General features: G+C 31.6%; 1 protein-coding gene across 4 annotated transcripts; it reads right to left on the bottom strand.

Moving 5' to 3' along the window:
• Nucleotides 1-256: 256 nt before the first annotated feature.
• Nucleotides 257-11436, bottom strand: LOC6567003 (phosphatidylinositol 3,4,5-trisphosphate 3-phosphatase and dual-specificity protein phosphatase PTEN). 4 transcript variants are annotated; one of them, XM_032739129.1, is made up of 11 exons: nt 11137-11436; nt 9512-9776; nt 8158-8330; nt 7951-8095; nt 7161-7345; nt 6982-7089; nt 6624-6789; nt 6452-6561; nt 6093-6335; nt 5663-6026; nt 257-503 (listed from the first exon to the last, which is right to left on the bottom strand). In XM_032739129.1, the coding sequence occupies exons 2-11, from the start codon at nt 9609-9611 to the stop codon at nt 484-486; spliced, it is 1614 nt and encodes a 537-aa protein (XP_032595020.1). In that variant the 5' UTR covers nt 9612-9776; nt 11137-11436; the 3' UTR covers nt 257-483. The 4 variants fall into 4 exon arrangements, with proteins under 4 accessions (XP_032595020.1, XP_032595017.1, XP_032595018.1 ...); XM_032739128.1 differs by lacking the exon at nt 257-503 and adding an exon at nt 5210-5493 and having other exon boundaries at nt 11137-11343; XM_032739126.1 differs by lacking the exons at nt 257-503; nt 11137-11436 and adding an exon at nt 1266-1485.
• Between the last annotated feature and the right edge of the window lie 800 nt (nt 11437-12236).

Below are 12236 nucleotides of genomic sequence, written 5' to 3'. Positions count from 1 at the left end.
ATGGAAATTGGGCGGTGTATTGGCTTAAGCTAGCCATGTTGTAGGCCGGACGGGCTAGCCGTTCTTAAGAGTTATTGTAGACCAAATACATATATTAATTTCATTAGCCCTTTCAGAAGAGAATTGTGTTTTGCAAGGGTATGTTAATATCGAAGGGTCAAATTTAGCTGATCACTCTTCTGGGATATACGTATTTTTTTTCCGCTGCGAATCATGCTGGAAATAAGCTGAGGGGCAAAACAACTGCAGACTGTCCGTTAAACCGAATATTTATTTGCTTCTTTTTATAACAAATTACTATGTATTTTATTATTCTTACTTAACGTCATAAAGTAATCATACAAAGAAAAATTTACTTTATAATTATAAACCTACTTAAAATCTATATATGTACAAACTCAGATACATTAATGAAAAATGTTAGTAGCTTAAATTTAAATTTCTGTAGATCTCCAAGTATTATAGGTCCAAAATACACTTCTATTAAAGATATGTTGATTCGCCTGAAATAAAATAATAAAAGTATCAATTACTTAGACAATTATTTGAAAAATTGTGGTTTTAAAATTGAGACAAATTCGTTGTTTGTGTATGAAGATAAAAAAATGTAACCATCTCCACAATACTCTACTCTAAACTGAGAGAGAGAGAGAGTCTCCTTAATTCCCAAATGTGCCAAAAAACCGGAATGCGGGTGAAGATTTGACTTCTTTTAATAAAAAGTTGTGAAAAACCAATTCACAAAACTCCCACATTCACTTGCACTTCGCCAAATAAAATCACAATAATGATATACCCAAAAAATGCACTGCTTTTAATCCTTAACCTTTAGTCACTAATGCACTTATTTAGTCACTAAACACACAATTGAGAAAGACCTTTTCCAACTTTGGGATTAGATCAGAGTGTCACGCAGTCTGTTACGTCTGACTGAATCATTCTTAAATGTTAATACAAAATTACAGTTTAAAAAATTCCTGAAATTGAAAATCCCAATGCATTGAGTATATTATAAAATGGGTTCGGAAAGTTTGGTTCTTTTATTAAATATTGTTGTTCATACAATTTTTTAGTGCCGCATACATTTTTTTATACATTAAAAGTTTTCAGGGTTTTCTGCGAAATCGAATTTACGTTCATACAACAAAAGCTCAGACAATTTACACACAATAATTGTGCACAGGCCATTTTATATACTTTTCGCAATACCAAAGCATTTTGCATATATTTGTTACTTTTGGAACAAAGTATAAAAATATGCAAGGGCAGATTACTTTTTTTTGAGCTACAGATCGAAAGCGATTGGTATGCAACCTAGTGATTTTCTTTTTCGCAATACTTATGTTCAACGATGAAAACTTTAAAATCGAATCGTATTTCACATTTATTTAAATAAATAAATAACAGAATGGCACCCAAAAAGTGTGGAGTGGTGTGTTATCACTTCTTGTCATGGTTAATCTTGATATCACCCGTGATATATATCTGAAATTAGAAACGAAAATATGTTAATATAAATAAATGGCATTATGTATATATATGTATTATGCTAATCTACGATGGATGTAAATGCATCCTTAAATTAATAATAGATCGTCATTTTCCAACCAATTCCTTGAATTTACACATGAGAACAACTAACCAATAAGTTTTATCAATGTATATCATGATTTGATATTTCTATATGTCTCCCATTGAAAGAAGAGCTCGTAAAAGATTATTGTCTTTAAATATATTTTGAAAAATCTTATGCTAACAGCAACCTTTTATTACTTCCCATTTTGTAAATAAGTCGAAGGTGGAGTTCTGCACCTCCTAACTGTTCAGATAGCCCCCATAGAAACAACCAGTCAAAAATTTCGATATTGTTGTTTATTAACTTGAAATTTGTAAATTAATAATTAAATTTAGAAAGCTAGCAAAGCCTCAATATTTTGTAGCCTTCTGAATGATTTTTAAAAATATAGAAAAGTTAATACTAGAAAAACCTTGAATGTATATAATAGTTGGCATAATTGGCCTTGTCAATTTTATACATTTTGCATCAGACAGATAATTTGGCTGTTCTTTGACAAAGTTCAAGGAGGCGAGGGAATATAGATCTGTTAGCACAGATGACACACAAGACTCACCATGTTTTCCATAGATGCAATGGCAACAATTCACAGAATCTTTGTCATCAGGACACCAGCTTTTTCCATAAATATCGCGTAGCTACCTCCAAAGTTTTGAAAATTAAGACGCTGAAAATACATGTGTGTTAATAGAAAACAACATACTCTAATTAAATATCGCACTTGCGATTATATTAAAACTTACAATATCGGTACTAATTCCACATACTTGGCTGCTACCCAAACTAAGCTCTGTTATATTGTTGGGTGGTCTGCATTACCTTAATTCATTTATTAAAAGTGGACGGGATGCAATAATTTGTTATGTAGATGAGATGGGAGACGATGGTTTACAGTATAATCGAGGCCCTGGTACACGCACGGCTTCGTATTGGAATAAAATTAAATGCTGAAGCTTAAAAATTGTCGGTAGTAAAAGTTCGGTTACGACTACGGCTTTCACTCATTTCTGAATTTCTTATTACAAAGAGATATGAATTGCACAAATTTGTAGTACTTAATGTGTTTGTCACACATTCGTATCTAGCTCTTAAATACAACTTTAGCGGTGAACAGCAGTACTCATCGGTAAGATTATTGAATAGAATATTAAACTATTTGAGTTGGAATCTAAGCCGCTGTTGACTTTTTCTTTGAAATGAGGTAAGTAAAAGTTACATTACGCATAGGCCAGACTTTGGGAAAACCAAATGAAATTAAATATGTAGTTGTCGTAGACATAAAGCAAAGGCATCGTCCGCATTATTATGCGCTTCGCAAATCATTTCAATTTCCGTACCCGTTGAAAAATCTTGGAAGTTCTCGTTTCACTTTTCTTCCGCAAATAAAAATAAAATTCTATGAGCTTTGAGACTTTCCATAGTCTTTAAAAAATCTAACACTGTCACTACTACTCATAAAAAAAAGAGTCTTACTGAGTTGTTACTAGTTAATAATAAATGTAAAAATGTAACAATTGAACTAACTTACTTAACAAATAGCTCGGTTAGTCCTCTTTTCCTTTTACATAAGCAATGAGTTCTGATAATAAAGCTTATCTACAAAGGCGAGTTTCTGTTCCAATAAAAGAAAAACTTATGTCCTGCAGTCTAAGCGTGCATTGATTACCCATCATTCAGCTTATTATTTTCATATGTGTATAATAATGCACACACATTGAAAGGGTCATTCAAGCTAAAATCTGTTCTTGTAATTTTGAACCCAATGTGTGTGTTGCTTTTGTGATTATTAAACATATTTATTGTCAACAGATTTTTCTACAAAATGGTCATGCTTTGTACTCTTTGCTGTGTATTAAATCGATGTTAGTTGAAACTGTAATGTATATCGAGAATACAGAAATCAAAATGCTTTCCTGTTGAACTTTTCTACATGCATATGTATTACAAATTTACAGTTTACATACATATAAATATTACAAATTGAATGCTGCTTATAATAAGTGTAGATAACCGCCGTTTAATATGTATACTATTTTATACATATACGTAGTTCATTTTAATTTAGATGTCTTCGCATATTTTAACATTTAAAAATTATTCGATACAACAAACTTTACATAATCGTCTAATCTATCTCGTTTAAAATATGATTTTTACACACATTCTCCGATTTTCACATTCACAAAACTTTTCGAATATCTTATCAATTCCCAAAAGAACAATGGTTGATTTTCACAATTCACAGAATTTGTTTAATTCAATCCCCATGCTTAATGGCATGTGAACTGAAATGGTAATATACATTATCGTATGAAGAAGAAGCATACAAATATTTGTTTAATGAAATGATTTACAATAATTTTGGTGAACTTAATACTATAAATTAGTTAACGTTTATTTTTTAAATAAATATCCTTCGCCCGATCTCAAGATCTACCAGTGAAAATTCTTCAAATGCAATTTTTTTTATTATGAAATATCAGATTGGTCGATGCAGTAATCGATATGCCTGTTAAGTTAACCTTAGCACAGATATGCTTGGAAACCTTTTAAATGCTTGTCTTCTCTATATTAAAAGCAAATTATAATTATCGCATAGTAAAGTTATACAAAAGGTAAAGAAACTTTATGTAACTAAGCAATTGTCAAATGTTGGCAGTCTCTCTTACCGAATGCATTTAGATGGCAAAAACATTTTCTTAGCAGACTTGGGAGAGCTTTAAAATTTAACTTTAAATTTCAATTTAAAGAAAAACCGACTAATTGTTGCAATGAATGAAGATAAATGATTTATTAGTCAGAAACTCACAATTTTTTTCTGAATTGTGAGGAACATTATAAAACGCGCAACTGATAAGCTTATAAAATATATATTCCGAACCAAATCAATTTTGTATTCAAGGATTACATTTCGATAGATTATTCTTATTGGGGCTATAAAACGTAGTGAGTTTAATCTTGATTTCTTAAAAACCACAGACATTACTTATGCATTCGAATATATTCAGATTTCAGGCAAATGTTTCATGAAGATAGCTCTGAGACTTCAAAGTTTGCATAGAAGCATATGTGCTCTAAAAAGACTTAACACACTTGTACTTAAACATAGCTTCAGTGATTTTTTGGGGCTGCGATGAACGTGGTACAAAAAAATTCAAAATATTCAAAGTTCCAAGTTTAAAGTTCTAAATATTCTGATAACAAATTGATTTCATTTAGGACAATAAAGATATAACTTACATAAGCCTTTTACAAGCAATCAAAAAATATTTTTCAAGAACTGTTATCTGTGTGGACGGCTTCCAAAGATCAGCTAATTGATGACGAGCCTTATAGTGAAAATATTGCCATGATTTGAAAAAGATTTAGATGATAAAATGAACTCATGGGAAATTATAGATCCCACTCTTTACCTTTTGGAGGACCGATATTCATAGAATTTTAAAAATACCAAAGCACATGTTTCGACTTTATTATTTTATTTTTGATTTGGTTAAGTGAACGTGCTTAAGTTCAGTCGCCAAGCTTCAATCAAACTGAGACTCGTTGCTGCAGTTTTGTTGCTGATTATTTCCAACAATCAAATAACAAATAATGTTTTAAATTTTGAGTAAGAAGATTGCTTTCAAAGTGAATAACCAGTATGATTTATACCTAAACTTTATTGTGACATAAGTAGACAAAATGGTTTAAATGCAGCATACAGTCCAAAAAAAAACAGGAAAATATTTTAAGACCATTGTAACCATAAAGTGTTAACGTATCTCATGTTAGCAGACCTTTCTTGTTCTGCAAATCAAATCATAAACATTGCAATCAAATTTCTTCTCCCTGTTATGAAGTCGGTATCATTGAAAGAATATTTTGTTTCTGATCAACATATAATTTATGTATCTCCATTTTTATTTTTGTGGAACCTAAAAAGTTAAATTATAATTATTTTCGTTTTACGACAATTAACTTATTCGTTTTTTTTTTGTTTTTTCTCTTTTGGGTTGTGTGCTTACAAATATTTTAAAATTGTTTAAGGTATACTAGAAAGTAATTATTATACTTTTGGTGCTAGTAGGTGAACAATAGACTCACCGGATTCCCAATCTTCGTCGCCTTCTTCACCACCATGGAACAAATCTGGAGATGATCGTTTACAAGAATTGTATGACTTCTGTCCGAAGATTCTTTCTGATTCGACAGTAGTTTTAGGAATAGTACAACAATCAAATATACGCCGACCCTCGGGGCTATTTTCATGCACTGTATTTGAATCGTTATGCCACTTGCTTGAATCGATTTGTGTTACGGACGGTTGATTGAAAATAAGCAGCTTTTTGATGTCCTTGCTTGACGAGGTATTATTAACGCCTAATGGGGATTTTGATGAAGACTGTTTGCGTTTCGATGCCAACGCAGGTAATTTTGAGATAGTGGATTTTTTAAATTGATTTTTAGTCTAAAAAGAAATCGAAGAAATAAATATGTATCTCGTAATATTTTATCGATCTTTCTGTTGACTTACAATATTTCTGTTATGCTCTATTTGGTGAGATTTAGTTCCACCTCTTTCATCACTGTTATGAAATGGACTTTCGAAAAAACGACTTGAGGACGGAGAGTTTGAATCAGAACCCTCACAGTTTAGATTCTTATCATTATCACCAGGAAAATTATCCGAGCTTCGTTTACTGCTCCAATTATTTTTTACAGTGGGTTCAGCGCTTACACATTCGGAACGTTTTTCTTCTTCAAATACAACAGAGATCTACAACAGAGAGTAAAAAAAGGAAGTCCAAAAAAAATAGCAACATTGTTTCACTGTAGCCCTCTCTCAAAATAATATATAACATTTATGTGTATTATTGATGTTTAAATACTAACCTTAAAGTCCTCCGAAAACGATTTGTGATCTTTGTCTTTATGTGCACCATCAATTTCGGATTTATTTAAAGTATACATATATTTTACTGTAGGTCCATCGGTATCGCAAGCTGATTAAATACAAATTAGGAGTTATATACAGAAAAATGTTAAAAACAGAAAGAATACATACCCGAATTTTTTTGCACAAAGGATGTATTAAGCCAGAATTGGCAAATCATCTTCCTTGATGATTTTTGGGTGAGTTCGACTTTAATATCACCAGCTACTGCTAATGGCGAAGTACTTATATCCAATATACAAGATTTTTGGAAATCAATCGTCCACGTTTTCAGTCGCTAGATAATGCAAGAAATAAATTTAAATTTATGCTATTATTTATTGATAATAAAAATAAAACTCTATTGTGTGTCCCTTAATTTTTTTTCTCTCTATGGGGAAAAGACAAATTTGTGTCGATGAATGCATTTCACATTTTCTGACAAAAATGTATATTCCTATTAAAATAACATAAATTTAATAATACATACATGCGGCTTCACTTTCTCTGTTGCAGAGTCCTGCATGTCAGAAATCGAACATTGCACTGTACCAAGATTATGCAAGATGTTTGTCTCAGTAAAACGAATTTCACAGACCTTATTAAAATGAAAAACAAAAACATGTTTAATATGCATTTATATAAATAATGAATGTATGTCATACTTACGTAAAGACTGATAACTTTATACTGTACATCTGGGATTAAATTTGAATAATACTGAACATATCTACGTTGAGATGGAATTGTAACTCCTTTTTTATCTATCGTACGTTTCTCATCATAATAAGCCAAGGCTTCGTCTGCTGTTCTCATCAATCTACTATGAACTAAATATGCACATATCATGGTACCTGTAAAAAATAGGAGGTGTTATATTCGATGTAAACAAAATATTGGCAATCAAGAACAGTTGTCAGCCGCAAGCAAAAGTTTATTTATATACATATTTATAAATATAAATAAGTTAACCAATATTGATATTCGTAAAGCATTGAAACACACGTTAGGAGTAAGTAATAAGTAGTAAATATAAATCTTGTTAAACACATTTTTTGTGCAAGATCTGTCATCTCTACATGACATAGTTGTTCAATCCGGCCGATTCCAATAATCTGCAGCACTGGGAGTTTCATTAAAATAGCTTTATTTGACATGACTAAATCGAAGCGGATATGCCTAAGTAATAATAACATACTGGGATCGGATGACTGCTTCAATGTCACACATTACAAGACAAATGAAGATGCAATGTAAGATGAATTTACTTATGCAGACAGACAAACACGATTTTTTTTTTTTTTAATTTGTTGAAAAATTAAACTAAACTTGTCAGTGACTATGAAGTTCATTCGACTATTTTCATGAAAGAAACAATATACAATATTAAACAACAGAAGCTACATCAAAATATACATTGTATGTAAAATACAAAAATGATGTGTAGTGTGCTGCTTACCGGTTCTTCCTTTTCCAGCTTTGCAATGCACGGCTACAACATTTAATGGATCTGCATTGAGCCAAGTCCCAACATCATGACAAAAACGTTGCATCAACTGAATGGTGGGAGGGTTATGATCTTCAAACGGGTAAATAGCAACTCTCTATAAATACATATGTTAATGAATTTCTTTGATAACGTCAATAAATGATTTTTATATCTAACCCCATGAAATTTATTAGTGTCGTAACTGCGCTCTAGGCATAGATTATAGATTTTGTAACGACCTCTGTGATTTTCCTCCAGAAATTTATATACGTCATCTAAGCGATTTCTGTATATGCCTTCTAGCTTGTCCGGCGCAGGGTATCCCATCGCAATAATATTTGGGCAAATGTCTGTAATTAAAAAACAAATAAAATAAGTCATTTTTATGAACATAAACGAAAGATAAGTTTGAGCTCAAAATAGTAGTTTAAGAATCACTTCCCAACTGAATTCTTTCCCAAATAATTTTCGATATTCGAATTTGAGGCTTTTGGTGTAGTTATTTTTTTTTTCTTTAATTTCACAGAACTCTAAAATATCTTGTGGCCATTAAAATCAAATTGCCACAAGAGCACTTTAAGTGGATAGGTCAAGATTTAAAGAATTAAATAATAGTCTTTATGGTGTATATGTATGGCACCAATAAAGTTAAACAAAGATTGAGGACAAAATCATTATTCGCATAGGAGCTAATGATATGATTTGGACAAGGATAGGTCAGGATCTCATGGATCTTTTAAAAGCATAAGGATCAAAAAGCACACAAGAAATGCTGCCAAAACGTGCACAAAATTAATGGGAGCTCGGGAGTCAGATCTCAATCCTACTTACAGACTGTGGTGCAAAGTTAAAAAGTGAAGCACCCACAGCGAGAGAGAACAGTTAAGATGGTAGAGATCAAAAGAAGAATAAGTAAGATTTTACCAAGTGCGAACAAAGTAAAGCATAAGAATCCATTTGTCACAATGCAAGCAAGCAAACAGTTTCCACTAGCGACTGGCAATCGTTCTGGGTGAGAAAATGCAAGTCAAGGATTCACTGGAATCAGGAACACTTTTTGGAGATCGAACCACACTTCGTGGAGCAACCGACGACGAGATCGCAAACAGCATTTGAAGCGAGATGTATTGCTGCATGAGTGGAACGGCTGGTTGGTCATAAATTTCCATGTCAATGCACACCACACAGAGATTATGGAACAAAACGATCGTGAGCAAAGATCCCATCTATGTTGCAACCATTTGAAATGTGGTAGACCTGACACTCTGATTGCTAGGTATTCGAACGTTTTGCCGGACAAGATTATGTTAACAAGATAGGATGTCTGAGGAATCTCCCGTCTTAAATTGTATCATGCCCTGTAATCTCGGAGCAAGCTAGTCTCGTGAGAACGATCAATATTAAAATATATTTACAAACTGCAAAAATAAAACATAATAAATTTATCTGGGATTATATTAAAATTTTGTCTCCCATATGTAAATATACATCAAGTACAGTATAGTATAGTATTGATAAAACTAATGCTTACAGGATAGATCCAAATTAAATCCTTTTTCCTTGTAACGTATGCGTTTCTTGCTCACTACATTTCGTATGGCATTGGACATAATGGATATTGTGTTTGCCATATTAGTCTCCAAATATGTTGTAGGTTGTCTTTTATAAATTATATTTGTTATGTTATTATAACTACTTGTTTTGATTTCTGTTTCATAATTTATATGTCCCTTCACATCATTATTTTTAAAACAAGCGTTCTTGAATAAACCATTTTTGGTCCAATCCTTCAACAACTGCAAAAAGAAAAAGATTGTAAGAAGTGTAAAGGTTTACAGTGATATACAATGAGAATTTAAAAAGTAAGGTATGTTTTAAACATTAATATTAATTAAAAACTGACTTCAATATATATTCGAAACTTATAAATTAAATAGTATTATCTTTTCGCTACCAATTCTAAATTATTATATCTTTCTGCTTAAATTAATAATTTGAATTGGGGCTAAACTGGAAGTTGAAAAACATTGAGAACTGAATTGAATGGGTTCAATTAGAAACAGACGGACGGTCAGTGAGACTGACTAGGCCGACCTGTTGATGCTTATCTAGAATATACAGGTGTACTTTATAAAATCAGATATGTTTCCAACTGCTTGTTACATACAATAAGTAAATGCAAATGCTAATCTTGAAAATCTAAAAAATTAGCTAAGAGAAAATGCTATTCAAAATTATGTTTAGTATGATAATGTTTTACTTGAAATTTCCATTAAATTTATTCTATAGCTCTTTTTCATTTTAGAAAAATGATTAAACTTAAAATTGTTTTTTCAAAATCTTGAAAAAGATAAAGTGAAAAATCATAAATTTTCATTTAACAGTTTGCATCCATTTGACCGTTAAATGTTCCAAAACCGTCGAAATCGAAAGCTTCATTCCAAATTTTAACGTTGCCAATTTTGGCCATCCGTCAGTTGGTCAGCAAGTTAGAACGTTTTGATTTATATAGACGGCATTTGACGTTTTTGACCAAGTGGAAAATTAAGTTCGTACTTTAATTAACAACTTTTACTAAATATAAAACCAATCTACAGAAATTATAACAAACTTATTTCAAATTACAACAAATACGTTAATAATTTTAGAAACTATTACTTATGTCGATTTTTAGGTGTACGAAAATATTAATGAAACATTTGGTATTTATTATTTGAATGGTAAAATAAACGAATTACACTTTACACACAAACATACGTGCATAAATATGTATGTAGGTATGTATGAATGTATGCTCATAAGTAAGATCGAGTTGTACATGTAGCATAAATACCTGCACACATACATACATAAATTATGTATATGTATGTATGTATGTGTGCGAGTATATCGGCAGGCCTCTCAATAATAATCAAAATGCTAAGCAAAACTCAAGTAGATAAGGCGAAAACCGAATTTTCGAGCGTTGAGACGGGTTTGTGCATTGGCAAATATGTTCACGCATACACTAAATGCTTAATATGTTGGCGAAAATTTGCCTTTTGTCCAACTCTTCCATACGCGCATATGAACACTTATATTATATACATACAAATACATACATATGTAATGTATATACATACATAGGTATGAAAGTGAATTGATGTATGTACATACATGTAACACACTCCAACGCCACTATATCGCCATCGCAAGCTTTAACACAGATTTTATTCAGTTTTGTGTTTTAGGCTGTTTCCATTACGATTATTATTGGATTTTGAAATGTCTTCAAAGTTATTTCAGTATCGCTCATACATACATACATATATCACTAGTTAATCACAAATAACGTTATTTAACATTATTAGCTTACGCTCATAAAATAAAATAAAAAAACCTAAACAATAGCCCGTGCACTTTATATATATTCTAGTTATCTGCCAATAGTAATGTCTAACATGATATACACAGGGTGACACTTGCTTCTCATAAAAAAAATATCGATAATTTTCAACAATTATGTTTGACGGAGTACACGATCTCGGACTATGTGCACGCCATCACCACAATTCCAACGCACCGTTCATGAAAACAACTTATCCAAGCATATAAACTCAACACATATCGATTAATAGCTACAAACTAATAATTATCTGAATTATAGGCACATCCCATACACAGCGGCACATTTAAGAACGAATGGTATTTTTTGGAATATTTGAAAAGCACTTGAAGCAGGCAATATATATACCAGTTGTCACACCTGTTAGTTACCATACAATTATTCTTACCTATACAAAAATATTAAAAATTGAATTTAAAGAGGAATTAAGTATTGTTGATATTGTCTTTGCTAAATAAATATACAAACTCCGCTCCTATTTGTTCATCGCAGATGGGAACGCGGGAATTTTCTAAGTGACTTGAAATGCTCTTCAATCAGGCTACATCAGAATGAGTCACAGCTGTTAGTTGACTACCGTAATTGTTGCGTAATAAATAAACAATAAGTGAAGCATTTTTAGTAGGAAGTAGATGTTGTTGTATATGTTTTAGAACCTTTTACTGTTTTGCAAGATCTAATTGTCGAAACGGGCAAGAAATAGATGTGAATTTGATGAAATTGATGTGGTGATCAGAGATCAGAGGCATAAGTAAAATAGATATCAATTTGATGAGATGATCAGAGATCAGAGGCAGTGGCAGATAAGTGAATATGAAATGCAGTTGATACGGATTCCGCCTTGGATTTCAATCTTTGCATTTAGTAACAA

Source organism: Drosophila grimshawi, unplaced genomic scaffold, assembly GCF_018153295.1.
Source record: "Drosophila grimshawi isolate 15287-2541.00 unplaced genomic scaffold, ASM1815329v1 contig_1377, whole genome shotgun sequence".
NCBI lineage: Eukaryota > Metazoa > Arthropoda > Insecta > Diptera > Drosophilidae > Drosophila > Drosophila grimshawi.
This window is presented reverse-complemented; position numbering and strand designations above follow the sequence as displayed.

Bases quoted from the DNA above. Each gene is read 5' to 3' on its own strand.
- LOC6567003 (XM_032739128.1), bottom strand. From the start codon at position 9,611: ATGGCAAACACAATATCCATTATGTCCAATGCCATACGAAATGTAGTG. The intron at 6,790-6,981 runs GTATGTATTATT...TGCATTATCTAG, and splicing joins CAGAGAAAGTGAAGCCGCAT to CGACTGAAAACGTGGACGAT. The intron at 6,562-6,623 runs GTATGTATTCTT...GTATTTAATCAG, and splicing joins CTTTGTGCAAAAAAATTCGG to CTTGCGATACCGATGGACCT.